Below are 15,852 nucleotides of genomic sequence, written 5' to 3'. Positions count from 1 at the left end.
GTATTGAGATTTCCTTTTACTTCTTTAACAAAAACAAAAGATGAATAATACACTTCTAGAGACAATATATCATGAGACGATTGTTTTTTAAGAAGAATGCACATCACATGTCAGTCAGTCAATTTAGTTCCTTTTTAAAGAACATAAAATGGATTTTCTGCATTTTCTGCTTTAGCTCCGTTTTGCTGGAAACGGATATGATGCAGTCGCCGTCGGCGGTACCGTATAACCAGAAAATATTTAGTTCAATCATTGGTAAGAAAAACTAAATAAAAAATATTGATTCTGGGGAAAAGAATAGTCGCAAAAAAAGAATCACTATATGTACGATTTGTGATTTTTTTTTTTTATCCCCATCCCTTTTCTTTTTGAAGAGAGGGCTGCTTCCTCTCTCTTCCCCATCATCCCTCCTTCCCTCGCTACATTGGTCCCCCCCCATACACACACACACACACACACACACACACACACACCCTTGTCCCTTTCATGAAAAAAAGACGTCACTAAAGACCCAAACTGCCAGAGGGGTTAACATGACGGGGAAATGATCGGCAGAACAATGTCCTTTTTGATTTTTCTTCAGCAGCTCATTCATGTCAGGACCAGTGGCCCAGATACTGGGGCCGACCAGAGGAGTCCACTATAGCAACACCAGAGGCTACAGGCCACGGCACAAACACAAACACACACACACACACACACACACACACACACACACACACACACACACACACACAGTGACTGTCAGCGCTGTCTGTTGGCCGACAGCGTGCCACGGGACAAACTACAGTCTGTGGTAGGAAGGAGGAGGACTATGGTTTGGCCTTGTTAAGTATGAGCAGAGTGAGACATCTGTCATTTCACATCTTTCCCAAACTTTTGATCACCGTGCAAGCAGAGGAAGAAACATCATTTTATATCGAGGATTTCCTGAGAGGGCTCTGCACATTATACAACACCCTCTATTCTCAGGGAAGGGAAACCTCCGAAGGAGCAACAGAGAGGAGGGATCCCTCTTCCAGGACCAACAGGCATGCATTAGATGTCGAACAATGGTAAAATTACAATATGATCAGACGATTCAAATGACTAATTGAAGTCATCTATCAAGAAAAAAAGAAAAGCTGCTGCTTCCAGCTCCTTAAAATATGAGAAAGTGCTGCTTTTCTCTTTCTTGTGAATTGAATATCTTTGAGTTTGAGACTGCTGGTCGGGCAAAACAAGACATCTGAAAACATTAACTTGCATTCTGGAAACTACGGATGGGCAATTTTCACTATAGTATAGATAATTCATAGACTAATAGAACATTATAATTAACAACAGAAAACAAGTTGCGGCCCACAGTAGGTATTGTGTTTGACTTCTTTAATGCACAGAGGTTCACACCCCAGACAGTTAACATATAATATTCAAACAACCAGTGAAGTGTGATGACATTTTTTATTTATTTTTTTTAAGATCATTTTTTGGTGCATTTCCCTTTATTTGGAAGTGGACAAACTTGAAAGGGGGAGAGAAATGGGGGATGATAGCAGGTCAGATTCAAACCCTGCACCACAGCAGGACTCAGCCAACATGGGGTGAACGCTCTTACTGGGTGAGCTAGAGGTCGCCCCGTGATGACATTTTTTTAAAGAGCCTTCAACTTAGGGCTGGGCAATATATGGATATTATATCGACATTGATATATGAGGCTAGATATAGTCTTAAATTTTGGATATGGTAATATGGTGATATGACACAAGTGTTATCTTTTCCTGGTTTTAAAGGCTGCATTACAGTAAAGAGTTTTTTCTAAACATATCAGACTTATTAGTTGTTCTATTATTTGCCTTTACCCACTTAGCTTCACTCATTATATCCACATTACTGATCACCCAACGGGCGATAGTTTATTTAACGTTCTCCCGGCGAATAAACAAGTGGACTCACACACATGGCTACTCAGATACCTCTAAGTGCAACCTCTAGAATGATCCGTGCTGCAACACGTATCAAACAATTCCTACTGTTACACACGACTGCGCTTATGTAGTAAGATAAAGTTGTGGGAGAAAAAAAACACTAGGAACCAAGCGATTGGCCCTTCCTGAACAAGCACACGCTCCAAACAGGCACTGCACTAGTTTATCAAATATCTGAAAGCACCAATAGTCAACCCCTACAATACTGCCGCAATATCAACATTGATGTATTTGGTCAAAAATATCCTGATATTTGATGTTCTCCATATATCACATGGCTCTACTTAAGTGCTCCAACCTTGACATTCTTTTGTGAAGAAGCTGCTGAACACTGATACCCTCCTTCCTTTGTGCCCCACGCACGCACGCACACACGCACACGCACACACACACACACACACACACACGACCCCTCCTGGGCGGATAGTGGAAAATACTGACCCCACACACGCTGAGTGAGACAATGACCCAATAACTGATAGAGATTGAACATGAGAGGCGGTGAGGTAAAGGCAATCCCCCGGCCCAGATTGACCGAGGATCTTCACTTGTTTGAGTAGATGGTGACACTGATATCCACCGCCTGTGTCACACACAACTTAGTGGTAACCATATACGCCCGCAGGGCCCCAACTTACTACTTCCATCTTCCCCTTCTGCTGACAGCTGACCATGGGGAGTGATGAATGGAGAGGTCACGCAGCCAGCCGAGCACACAAAGCACCCGATATATATATACATACATACATGTACAGTATATATACTGTACATGTTTTGCTGTTGCAAGTATGCAAAAATCAGGGTCGCAGTGACCAGTTATTGTCATATTTAATTTTTTCATCTGTAAATGTTATATTTACAAACGTCCATCACCCATTCCTACAGCACAGTTCAAGTCTTCAAACTGCTAATTTTATCCGAGCAAAATAAAATACTTTAAAAAGCTTCTGAAAATGTTAAAATGTCTGTATTAAGAAAATATGACTTTTACAACTCAATAAAAGCTAAAATATCAGGGGAGATGTGAGATGTACATTCTTGCAATGTTACTAACTTTAGTAAATAATTGATTTTGGAAAGAGTCCTAAACTACTTTTCTTTGATTGACGACTTGGTTAAAGTAGTGCAGCACAAGTTTATATAAAGTAATGATTATTGATAGTATTCAAGGACACATGATACATGTTTAGACTTTCATCATGTCCGTATAGTCTTTTCCACTTTGACTCAGAATGACCGAGATGACTCTTATTTTGACAGCTCACTCACTCAGCTGTTGTGGGAATCAAACCTGTGACGTTTCCTCCACAGGACGTCACTCTCCCCATTAAACCTCTCTGATACAGATCTGTGAGTGTACAGCAGCTTTCAGTAAACTCAAGATTGTCCAGAGGGCTGTTCCTGTTTCCCACGCTGGCTTGGCAGCAGTTTTTTGATTGGCTATGCTGCTCTGTTTAGATAAGATAATAAGTTACCTGCCACTTCTTAATCAACACTCGCTTGGAAATCCTTACCCCCCCCTAGCACCACAGCCACCCCCCCTAGCACCACAGCCCCCCCACCCCCCCCAACCTCCTCACACTGTAACTGGAGCGACGCAAACAGCAGCTTGTTTGGTAACTCATCAAACCGAGACACAACTGCACCGCCGCCGCTGTGCGTAAAAGCCATGCGTCATGCGTGCTCAGGGCTTTGGCTCGATTAGAAACACACAGACATTCACCTTAAAAAAAGCTCCAAGACAGGAAAGTGATATCCCTCCCGAGATGTCTGATCATGTAGAGACGCCAAAAAGTTGCACGCGGGGGGAAGAATGGGGCGGCACGCAGAGCCTCGGACAGCAATTTACAGACGTGTAACAGAAAAAACTGTGCCAAAATGTGCCAAATTACACTCTGTACGAGCTTGGGTGAGCGATTTCAGGCTGCGCCATGATTCACCACCAACACATCCAAACTCCCCTTTGATAATTCTACATGTTTTGGACACAACATGGGAGATTATTAACATGAAATCATGAAATGATGAGTACATTCCATGCTTAGCCTTCTGGTGGTGCTTCCAAGTGAATATTTTGAAACCTTTACGCAATCTCTCCTTTTGAAATCCAACTTTTAACAACAGCTTCGGGTGAAATTGGGGGGGGGGGGGGCACTCAGTGAGACTCAGATCCACTTACCGGCCACGCGAACTGGAAGGGAATAAGGATCTTCCCGGCGTCATTGTTCCGGTTCTGTCCGGTTTTCTGTCCGCCCTTGAACTGAAAAGTATTCCCACCGATAACCTTAGTAGTTTCCGAGCCGTAGGTGCACTGTCCGTTGGTTGTGACCTCCGTTTGGTATTCCTTTAAACACACTCTGAAGTAGGTGTCGCACTCGTCCGCGCCGCAGTGGCCCTCCGCTGCGCTCTTCTCTGCGTCGCAGCAGTCGCCGTTCAGGAGCTGACCGTTGGGGTTTTCCACCGAAATCAACTGCAGCTCGAAGTAGCCCGTAGAATGAGACACCTGAGGATAACATAGGGGAGTGAGAAAGGCTGGAAAAATCAGGCCTGCGGGAGGTGGTCACACTGCAATGTCTATTTTTCAATATTTTCAAAAAGGTCGTTGAGTGTCCATTCAGAGATTCTTTCAGCAGTTATTTATTTCTCCTAAAGTCTAACGCAGCTTTTCTAAGTGTGTTAAGGGTTGTGTGTGAGAAAATGCTACTTGATTAATCAAGTCTCTAACAATTGTAAAATGTCTGTTGTAAACAAGTGAAATCATAGGCTACAACATTTAAAGGAAAAGTTCAGGACGTCAACTTGTTTCTGTTTTTTTTGCAGTGTGCAGTCACTCTGCAGCCCACACTACTGTACATGTTGGCACAGTTGAACTTCAAGGCTGGTAAAGGAGACCTAGTGCTCCAATTTAGCTCACTCTGCATATTATGCTGCGGCTGAACACCAACAAGACATACACTGCAGGCTGAGCCAGAACCAGCCTGCTCTCAGTGAAAACATCTGACAGAAAAAAAATCGATCACAGAGCTGACCTATTGAAGATGTGTTCTAGGCTGAATGTGCCATGCATATTTCATCCAAATACTTTTGCGTCACCAAGCTTTTCAGAATCTTCGTAAAACACGAATTGCGCACTATATATTGCCTCTATCGATCCTTCAATGATGAAACTTTTACAGATAATTACAAAAGCAAGACTTAACCATGTCCTTACTTGAAGCTTCGCTGAGCAGCAGCTGATAACGGTATGACACAGCAGATGTGTTGCCTATAAACTTACTTTACCCCCCCACCCCCCAGAAGGAAGCGCAAATTTAGAAAATTCCCAGATCACATGATTGTGTCGAGCAGGCAATTCAATTAAGGCTGGAATTCAAACCCCCTTAAAAAAAAAATAAACTAACTTCCAGTCGATTGCTACGTTTTAAACGCATCATCATTAATATCATCTCCCTCTGAGATAAAGTTCTCACCTCGGCCCCCAGCGTCAGGAGAAGACACACTAGTGAGAAGCGGTGCAGTTTCCCCAGATTATTCCACATGTCTCCGGCTGCTTGTTGGTTACCATCAGGGAAAGGGAAAAAGATGTATGTCTCAATCAGTTAAAATAATAATAATGAAGAAGAAGATGAAGAAGGAGAAAGCAGTATCCTCCTGCTGGTGTCCGAGGCGTGCACGGCGTGCCTGCTCTCCGGGATGCCCGCGGCTCTGGAGGATTTGGAGGAGGGAAAGCGCACCGCTGCGGCCGCTGCTGCTGCTGCTGCTGTTTGGTCCACAGAAGCACTAACCAGACGCGCCAACTCTACTTCCCTCCGCCGCTCAACGCACTAAACAGCCGAGAAGGAGAGCAGCGGTGCGTCTCTGTTTGCCCAAAAGCCAGAGGCGCTCCCCCTTAATGATGGACAGCTGGTGGACCAATCACAGGCCGCCTGGGTGGAACGTTGGCCAGCTGGGAGCCAATCAAAAAAAGGGACGGGAGAAGGAGTGTGGGGGAGGACCGCTGATGGATTTATTATGGAAGTTTTCTCACACAAGAGCTAGTATTTGTGTTTTTATTACACTCACACCCGTAAAATGATATTTTATTGAACACATGCATCTCTCTACATTGGAATAAGAGCTTTGTCCCATTAAATCCAAGTAATAATGTGTTTCTGTTGCAGGTTGCATGCAGAATTGTAATTCAGAAGATTCATTTTAACACAAAAACACCCACACACACACACACACACACACACACACACACACACACACACACACACACACACACACACACACACACACACACACACACACACACACACACACACACACACACACACACACACGCACACAGTAAAGGCTTTAAATGTGACTCATAAACAATGATTATACACATGCAGAGTGTGGTGCATGATGTGTTTAGTGGAGGACCTGCAGGCAGAGGAAACGTGGCTGTCAGCGCCCTCTACTGACGGCTCAGCAACACCCACATACACTACAGGTCATCAAATACTGCAGGTTTTCAGGTATACTTGTGCATTTTCATTTTAAGAAGACTTTCTATATTTACTCCAGTCCATTATACCCCACACAATGAGTTCATGTTTCTTTATTTCCCTCCTTTTTCAAAGCATATAAGATATGATTTAAATGATGGTCTGTCTGTCCTTCACGGTTTGATTTAACGTCTGATAACTAAGGTCATTTTAATACTTTACTTTTATGCAAGTTGCAAAGAAAAAATAAAGTATCAAAATATACTTAAGTATCAGACATTAACTCAACATGGACTTTATTTGTAATGGAGAATTCTTCCGCTGTTTCCATTTTTAGTTAACGATTTAGGTGCAACTACAACTGAATATAACATTTGGTTGATAAGTTTGATCCATGCATCAGGATACAGACACCTTTTCACTCATACATTTTTTCATAAAACATAAAAAGATAGCATATAGCAACCTGATGACATGTAAAGATGTATGCGGACATTAATACACAAACATCTAAACAGCGGTTATGAAGCATTTTAAAAGCCAGAAAGCATTCAGTTTGGAGATTAAAGGACTTTGGAATACCTAAATGGAATGTAACCTTTATTGACATCATTAATTACATCGGTCTTCCATAAAAAAAACGTAATAATGAGTAGGAGAAACTAGTGGTGCACTGGTGGCAGCTGAGACAGTTTAGCATCTACGTATGTTCTCAGCTAGACTCCAAGTGCTAGTGGGTTTCTTGATGATAAGCTGCAGAATGAGGAATGAAAGCAGCAGATAAAAGAAATAAAGCATGTTTTTGAGGAATATGCAACCATCTCTGTTTGCTCAACAATTCATACTATCCGCTCTCTATGTTGTCTCTTACTATATATAAATATATATATGTTATATCTAAAATCAGTGATCAGCACATCGGTTTCAGAAACATTTACTAACATCAAAACAGAGAAAATGTCTGCAGAAGTCTTGGGTTTGAGAAAAAAGACTTGGCAGCAGGTTCAGCGCCTCCATCTCCCTGACAGACGAGCTGAGACCCAAGTTTTTAATAAAAACATTTGAAAGATGATGTTGACATCAAGGCAACTAGCCTGGACTCTTCTTTTCTTTGGAATTGGTACCACATTGGGAAATCTGAATTATGGCGCTTCCCTTGAATTGACAGAAATTTGGATTAACTTTAGAGGACACCTGTAAGCTGCTAAGAACAATGGTGCTCTATGTGCCCACACGCACTTCAGGGGATTGTGGTAATATGTTGTTTAACAATGCCACACTTCCAAACAAGTCAGTCATTTTCCCCTGCCATTTCTTCCAAGGAATGTCGATATAGCACGTTTCCTTAAAAACATAATGTACATACAAGGCCAGCGTCCAGTACCAATAAAAGTTTTGTGGTGTTACATAGTGTGGTGAAAAATAAAAATGTGTTGTCCATAGGGCTGTAACGATATGTGATATGAAACTGAATTTGCAACACTCAGACCCACGAACCTGTGTCGCGGGGTGAGAAAGCAGGGAGGAGATTTTCGGCACGACCACCGGTAATGCTAACAGAGGTGTAACGTTACAAATGGGCGCTGTTCTGACTCGGGTGCCTGGGTCTGTTTCCCGACGGTTCAGTAAACTGCCGTTAGTGTCCTTAGCACCGGAGTTAAGTGTTGACCGGTTTGGATTGCTGTAATGATAGTGGCTGGCTGGCTGGGGGCTGACTGTGGATGTGTCCCCGGGCCGGGGCTGTTGTCAGCTCTCATCCCGACTGAAGCCTTGCAGCGCCGGGAGAGTGAGGCAGACAGACAGGGGTGTGTTAGCTGGCTAACCATTAGGTAGTCGTCTATCTATACAGTTAACCTTACTGATGAATTCTTGGGTTAGCCCAGAGTTGTTAACTGTGGTCAAAACAATCATACTAAAAATAATTCTGCGTGTTGTACGATGTCATAATGTTATGTTACCCACCAAGAATTAGCTAACGTTATAGACCGAGCATTTGCATTAGCTACTTGTCAACCCAACCAGCACCTTTATAGTAGACTAACCTTAAAGCAACACTTGATTGATATTGAAATCAATCAATATCAATAAATAAGGTATCTGTTGTATTACTGTGCTGCAAAGTGGCATGTAGCCTTATCAATGACATAACGATGTCATGTGGCAGAAAAAAAAGTTCTATTAAGTTTAAGAGTATAAATCTCCTCCAAGTTACATTTAAGAATTTCAAGCCTTCCAAACATGCATGAAGAAACCCCGTCAATCTGTTACTTCCAGCATGCGGACAAGATTTCCTGTTGCTTCCTTACTGGATGGATGTCTCAGATGGCGGGCCATGGGACGGTCTAATAAGACAGCTGTTTCTCCCCATACACACCACCCTGCTGCAGCTTTACCTTGTACAGTAGATCAGTTCTGCAGGAATGGTCAGGGAGGACGGAGTCAGACAGGTGGCCTCTGACACCCTGCAGCAGATGTTTCCTCCCAGGGAAGCAGGTGCAGACACGCGCACACACACGCGCACACACACACACACACACACACACACACACACACACACACACACACACACACACGGTCATTTGTGTACATATGACTCATTCACATGCCTACACACAGACACAAACGTCTTGTGTTCATCTCTTTAGGAGAGGCTCTTATCAGCAGTGATAAGGAAGTATGGGAAACACTGCTCCGACAGATAAACTGGGGAAGTAATAAGGTTAATTAGCTGCAGAAAACTTACCCCTCTGCTTCTGACTGTAGCAGAGGATCAATGGTCACTTCCCAGAGGAACAGTTCAGTGTGACCAACCTGCATATGTTTGGTATGAAGGCAGGTCTGACTGTACGAGTAGCCAGGGTGCGATTTTCCCGGGGGGATGTGTGGGATTTCCCCCTTTCTAGTCTACATATTCCTGCCTTTGCGGAATTATTGTAATAATAATAATAATAAATTGTCAAAGTGATCAATGCTACTTCACCAATAGACCATATATTATATACCTAAAATATAAGTATTTTAAACTAAATAAAAAAAAGCGCTGTAACGTGAACAGTCTATAGCACCATAGAACGATAAAATCTGAGCAGCAGTTGCTGGTTGTATTTAGCCGCTACAGAGCTCCAGAACGCTGGCTACCAGCGGCAGTTGTTTAGCCGCCAATAGGTGACTGCGAGCCGGGTACAGGCCACCGCCAGATGACGGTGCTTTCAGGGACTGTGGTAGTGGGGTTTAGCCAGAAAAAGTGAGCATCATACAGCGATTAAGGTTAAGTTTAGGCAAAACGACTGGTTAAGTTTAGGAAAAGGATCATGGTTAAAACACTCCCAAGGAACGTACGAGCGTTTCCTGGGTGAAAGTCTTTTGTTTTCACCATGAAGTGAACGCTGCGCTGCGTTTTATGTAGACACCATGTTGTGCTATTTCATTTTGGGATTATTGTCCATTAGATATTGAAGTTCATAAATAAGCTTTTTGGCTCTATCCATGGTATTGATAGGGGATTTAATTCTTGCATGTTTTGTTTCAAAAAACAGATAAAAAAACATCCCTCCCTCTGTTTTTTTTTCACAAATCGCACCCTGCGAGTAGCCTACTGTACTGTACTTAAGTATAAGTTTGAGATACTTTACTACTACTTGTTCTTTAAGTATTTCCCTATTTTAACTTTTCCAATGAATGTATTTCACCATTTACTCCTCTGATGGTTGCAGTAACTTTGCAGAACAAATATTTATATTTAACATGAGATGAGCTCATACAATAATAATACCACTGCTCTTTCATTCCTTTCTTTTCAATTGTTTGCTCTTTCCTTCTCTCCCACTGAAAACACCTGTATTATGTAATCAGCCAAACTGAAAAAAAAAAAAGTTGTAAATGACAGAAAGCTGGCTTCGTTCTGCAAAACTAAACAACCATTTTTTATGATGTTTTGAAAAATCTCCTGTGCACAGGTGGGAGTGGCATTTTCTTCTGTGGGGTGTTTTCACAACAAGAACTTATATTGCCCCACTAGCAGATACTTAGCATGCTAACAAGAGATCACTAGCATGTTAACTTGCATACAGTTAGCATGTTTATTCATTAAGATTTTGTGTGCATCCTTAAACAATTTAGTGTAACTAAGTACAGCTGTGGACAACATTAATTCAGTCAATCGCTTTAGAGGTATCAATTCAATTCAATTTTATTTATAGTATCAAATCATAACACGAGTTATCTCGAGACACTTTACAGATAGAGTAGGTTTAGACCACACTCTATAATTTACAAAGCCCCTGTCCTATTAGTTTTAAAAGTGGACATTGTGTGTTAGTGGTTCTAGATGGGATGTCAGAAGCAAAGTCATTAGATTGATTGTCTGGAAACTAGGGCTAAACAATTTGGGGGAAAGATCGAATTGCGATTTTTCTGCCAGATTTTGCGATTACAATTTGATTTGCGATTTTAAAAACATTTTTAAATTGCAAATTGATTTAAAAACAGCTGTTGTTCAATATTCACTGTGTAACAGATAAAACATGTCATGGAGCATTGTAACCATAGACAGTATATAATGGACCAATAGATCCCGTTGCTCTGGACGGAGACCAGTGAAGGATATTAGAAGCACTTTTCCGGTGATGGCCAGCTTTACTGAGCAGCCTCCAACTGAGAGAGACGACGTAAATGTGACGTGAGCAACGTGTCTGAAAGTGTGAAGTCTTCTGGTAGCTGTGCCAAGAGAAATCTCAATCATCCCCAATCTTACAGAGACGGAGAGTGTAGGTATATGTAAGGAGATAACATGGGCACAGGCTAATTATTATTAACTAAAATGCTAGTTAACATTAGTAATTAAACCTAAACAGCTCATGTAAGTCGAAACTGCCTGCAAGCTTATCCTGTACTATACGGTAATTCCTCTACTATGTGACACAATTGTTAGCCTATTTTTATAAAAGCGTCTGCTACGGAGCCATAACGTGAGGTACAAGGTAATGGAGCCTTTTATACATTGTCGTGTTTCTTTAGAACTAAACAATGGACAAATAGTCTTTAAACGCTTCAGATGTAAAGTTATTCGCTGTCAAGTGACGTCAAAATGAATGCTAGTCAGTGGAATGCTAACGGGAGGTGATGGCCAGGTAGCATCAAAATGGCGCCATAGGAGGTTCGAGTTCTGAAGCGAAGCTTACCCCCTTGATTATAACATGAAACGCCATCAAAACTGCTCTATATTCTTATATTCTTCTTAGGATGAGAACATGGATATAAATTGCCAGCAATAAGTGTTTTTCTGTTAATAAGCATGGAACATTGAACAGTCAAACAGAACATTTATCACAAAAGCTAAAGTTATAATAACAAAAATGATTCGAATAAAAAATATCAGTACTTTCCTGTAATTTCTGATATGCCTTAGTTCAATAGCAGCGTCTACTGTACATATTGCACCTTCTACGATCATGTTAAATAAAGTAATAACAAATAACAGAAAAATTCACTGAAAATAGAGCATTTCTGTAAACGATCTGTGATATGTAACATTATTCCAGCATTTATCCTTTGAAAAAACAGTAAATATAATAATAAAAAGAGGAATAAAAATGTTAAACCAAATGTTACACCAAACATTCAACTAAATATTCACATTTGATTAATCACGGTCGTCACGATTAGCTAATCGCTTTCTTTCAAATCGCAATTTGAAAACGATTAATCTTTTGGAGATAACCTTCTGGAAACCATGAATGTCTAAGTACAGAATGACATAGGACTCCAGCTTATTGTTGGTGAGATATTGCACTGACCAAAGTATTGGACCGACTAAGCAAATGACTGAAATGACTGCCCCCACCGCTAGCATGGCTAAAAACAGCAGCTGAGAGTAGTTGAAAACTTAAGATGGAGGAAAAAAGATATAATAATGATATTAAATGTATCAATGAGTGTGAACGTAGCTTAAACAATACCAACTGTCCACAGCCATGCTAGCAGCCCTCTAAGGCTGAACGTAGCTCTGCTTTAAACGTCCCATGGCATGAAAATTTCACTTTATGAGGTTTTTTAACATTAATATACATTCCCCCAGCCTGCCTATGGTCCCCCAGTTTTTAAAAATGGTGATAGGTGTAAACCGAGCCCTGGGTATCCTGCTCTGCCTTTGAGAAAACGAAAGCTCAGATGGGCTGACCTGGAATCTTCTCCTTATGAGGTCATAAGGAGCAAGGTTACCTCCCCTTTCTCTGCTTTGCCCGCCCAGAGAATTTGGCCCACCCACGAGAGAGAGAGAGAGAGACATCATGGCTTTCAGGCAAAGTGGCAGTTGGTAAAGGCCACACTCCCACCCTCCACTTTGCCCCCCCTCTCTCCTCCTCAATAGCTACAGACACAGAAATGGCAAATCCTAAGGAAAGCTCATTGTGGGACTGGCTCTAGTGGCTGTAATTCTGCACCAAGGCTGAATTTCAGGAAAGAGACTTCAGATACAATATTAGGGGACCACTAAGGCCTATATAAAAGAGACTTCAGATACAGTATTAGGGGACCACTAAGGTCTATATAAAAGAGACTTCAGATACAGTATTAGGGGACCACTAAGGTCTATATAAAAGAGACTTCAGATACAGTATTAGAGGACCACTAAGGTCTATATAAAAGAGACTTCAGATACAGTATTAGAGGACCACTAAGGTCTATATAAAAGAGACTTCAGATACAGTATTAGGGGACCACTAAGGTCTATATAAAAGAGACTTCAGATACAGTATTAGGGGACCACTAAGGTCTATATAAAAGAGCACCATGTCCTGGGACCTTTAAGCTAAATGCTAACGTCAATGGCTGTTGAGGTATTTCACCCAAAACCACAAATGTCAACCTAATAGTGATGCTGTTGGAAGAGTTACCAAATACCAATTTTCTCCAAAATTAGCATGTACATGCAGGTTTTTTTTTAAATGCGGGAAACCCCACTTAAAGAAGGTGGTAGACTGCTTTCCCATTGCCAGTAGATGAGTATGCCTTTCCGTTTTTCTTTCTGGCATGTTACGTTCAACGTCACAAACACGGCGGAAAACAGGGTTGGTAAACAATAGAAGCAGCATGGTGGCCAGTGACAATGTAACGATGGTTACTTTTTTTTTTTTTTTTTTTTTTTTTTTAATATCTGTTACTTATTCAGTCTCTCTTTCAAACTCGCTGCTAGTGGGTGTTTTGTCCAGTGGGAAAGGGGCTAATGTCAGTAGGTTTCATCCTCTGAATGGCTGCACCAAATATTGTGCCAATGCATCACACTGTATAGTACGGTTATGTGTAGATCTAGTGTAGAGGTTGACTTTTGGTTTGGAGATGGATGAGTACAACAACAAAAACACCATATCATATTCTGCAGTTGAATCTTTAAAGGATTAAGAAATTCAGCTGGAGATAAAGTCCCATCTCACATTGCTGGGGCCTCTAATGCGGAGCAAAGACTAAACAAGAGCCCTGCTAAAGTCTACACACCCTGATCTGATATGTGCTGCAGTGTAGATATGATGCTGCTGTTTACCAGCATGGCACCACCTCAATAAGAGGTTACTCCAAGAGTATGAAAAGTTATTCTTTTTAAAATATATGAGGTTAATTCATAATAAAGTAAAAAGAAGGATCCAGACTGTATATGTGCCCACAGAGGACTTTCAGTTACTTGTGTCATGCAGCCATAGTTTGCTGTCTTTATATAGTTACAGTAGAATCATGGTTTACTGTCTAGTAGAGTTATACTGTCTACATATCTTTCCTTACATGTGTCCTGCAGTACTTTACAAGCTCAGGTCTGTCTCTGCACAGACTCCAACTAATGCAAATACCTGCACATTAATCACACCTGCTGATGACTGTATTTAACAATCTGAGTGGACATGAAATATTCAGACTTGCGCTGTCATTGTTAAAAGTCCTGAGTCAGCTCTGCAGGTGAGGACGTGTGCCTACCTGCTCCGGAGAAGTCAGTGATTACTGACTCCCTCTCACTTTTTATTGCTCCATTTAGTTGATCTGATGACTTCATTTAGCACCGATGCACTCCGCTCAAACCCCATCTAACGTTTCTGAATATACAGCGTCCACATATGAAGGGATTCATTTCATAACTCAGATTGAGAGGTCAAAGCTGAGCGTGATCTTGCTTTAGGCATTGCTGAATTAAACATACAATCTGAGATACGTGCAAATAAAAAGGTCATCCCACCACCAAAACTTATATGCAGAACCAGTTAGAACATAAACAACAGTTAAGTGTAAGTTCTTAATGTTTTCTAATGCTGTAATATTAAGTCTCCAGAGAAAGAGATGGGCCTGGAAATAGTGCCCTCCTTTTTCTATTTATCATTTATCTGGAAACCTCAGACTACCACCAAAATCTAGTCAACTGATATCTTCATTTTTATTTCTGGAATGGCAGAAATAAAACAAACTAATGAACTCCACAGGTTTCAGTCAAATTGACTTGTAGCTGGTAGTCAATGTGTGTAAGATCAGCCATAGTGAAATAAAGGATCGTCTTTGACTACCCTTTGTTACACTATACATCTCTTTCACTTTCTCAAATACAGTATATCTGCCAATATTAGAGAATATCTGCTGGCATGAGCCTCCAAAACACAGTGAAACTATATCACTTCCTCAGACTGGGTATCACTTTTCTTTTCTAATCTGGCTTCAGAGTCTTCCCGTCTTTCCTTTTCTGTCTGTTGTCAAGCCCCTGACTTCCCTTTCTGACCTCCATCTCTATCTTCTTCATCCTTTATGACTCAGGAGCTACTGTTTTCCAAGGATCTCATTAAAAATCAAAGACTAATGTGTTTATATGAAGGGATATGCCTAAAAAACACAATCGCTTTCATCTTCAACCACAGCTCCTGCACACAATGTTGAGTGCAACGGCACACAAACAGGCCAAGGGCTCAGAAGCTGCCATGGAAACGTTTACAAGTCCCGTCCTGAAGAATGCAAACACACCCGAGTAGAGCTCTTATCTGACAAAAGAGTAAACTTTAGACAGTCCTGTCGCGGCTTGCCTGTGTGGTCTTTCTACTACAATACCGCACATTGGAGGATCAGTTTTTCAGAATGGGCAATTGTCTTAGTTTTCCAATCCTTGTATAACCCAGCAACCTGAATGGAAATGCATTCTCGCTTACAGGAGCAGCTTGGGAGGGGGTAGTTTCAAAGGGTGGGGGTGGGGTGGGGGTGTGAATAATAAACATTCACACACTCAGTGCCTTGCTCAGGGGCATGTGAAGTTGTTTAGGGAGTGGAGAGAGTTACTGATTCACTCCCAGTTCCCAGCAGGGATCCAAGCATGTGATGCTTAATTCCCAAGGCAGCGACTATCCCTCTGACAGATCCCTGTTGCTCATCACAGGGTGGGGTGAGCGTCT

General features: G+C 41.6%; 1 protein-coding gene and 1 long non-coding RNA gene across 3 annotated transcripts in view; both read right to left on the bottom strand.

Annotated features, from left to right (window-relative positions):
• Positions 1–5,851, bottom strand: part of LOC114546659 (protein jagged-2) — a 76,073-nt gene extending 70,222 nt beyond the window's left edge. For both annotated transcript variants that reach the window (XM_028565609.1, XM_028565610.1), the window contains exons 1-2: positions 5,438–5,851; positions 4,147–4,470 (exon numbers count right to left, since the gene is read on the bottom strand). In XM_028565609.1, the coding sequence (XP_028421410.1) occupies positions 4,147–4,470; positions 5,438–5,506 (393 nt within the window). In that variant the 5' untranslated portion in view covers positions 5,507–5,851. The remainder of the gene's footprint in view (positions 1–4,146; positions 4,471–5,437) is intronic.
• A 688-nt stretch (positions 5,852–6,539) lies between these two features.
• Positions 6,540–9,414, bottom strand: LOC114547223 (uncharacterized). The gene is made up of 2 exons (XR_003691123.1): positions 8,836–9,414; positions 6,540–8,211 (listed from the first exon to the last, which is right to left on the bottom strand). It is a non-coding gene; the product is annotated as an uncharacterized LOC114547223 (long non-coding RNA).
• Between the last annotated feature and the right edge of the window lie 6,438 nt (positions 9,415–15,852).

This window comes from Perca flavescens, chromosome 20, assembly GCF_004354835.1.
Source record: "Perca flavescens isolate YP-PL-M2 chromosome 20, PFLA_1.0, whole genome shotgun sequence".
NCBI lineage: Eukaryota > Metazoa > Chordata > Actinopteri > Perciformes > Percidae > Perca > Perca flavescens.
The sequence above is the reverse complement of the archived record's forward strand: the minus strand, read 5'-3'. Positions and strand labels throughout refer to the sequence as shown.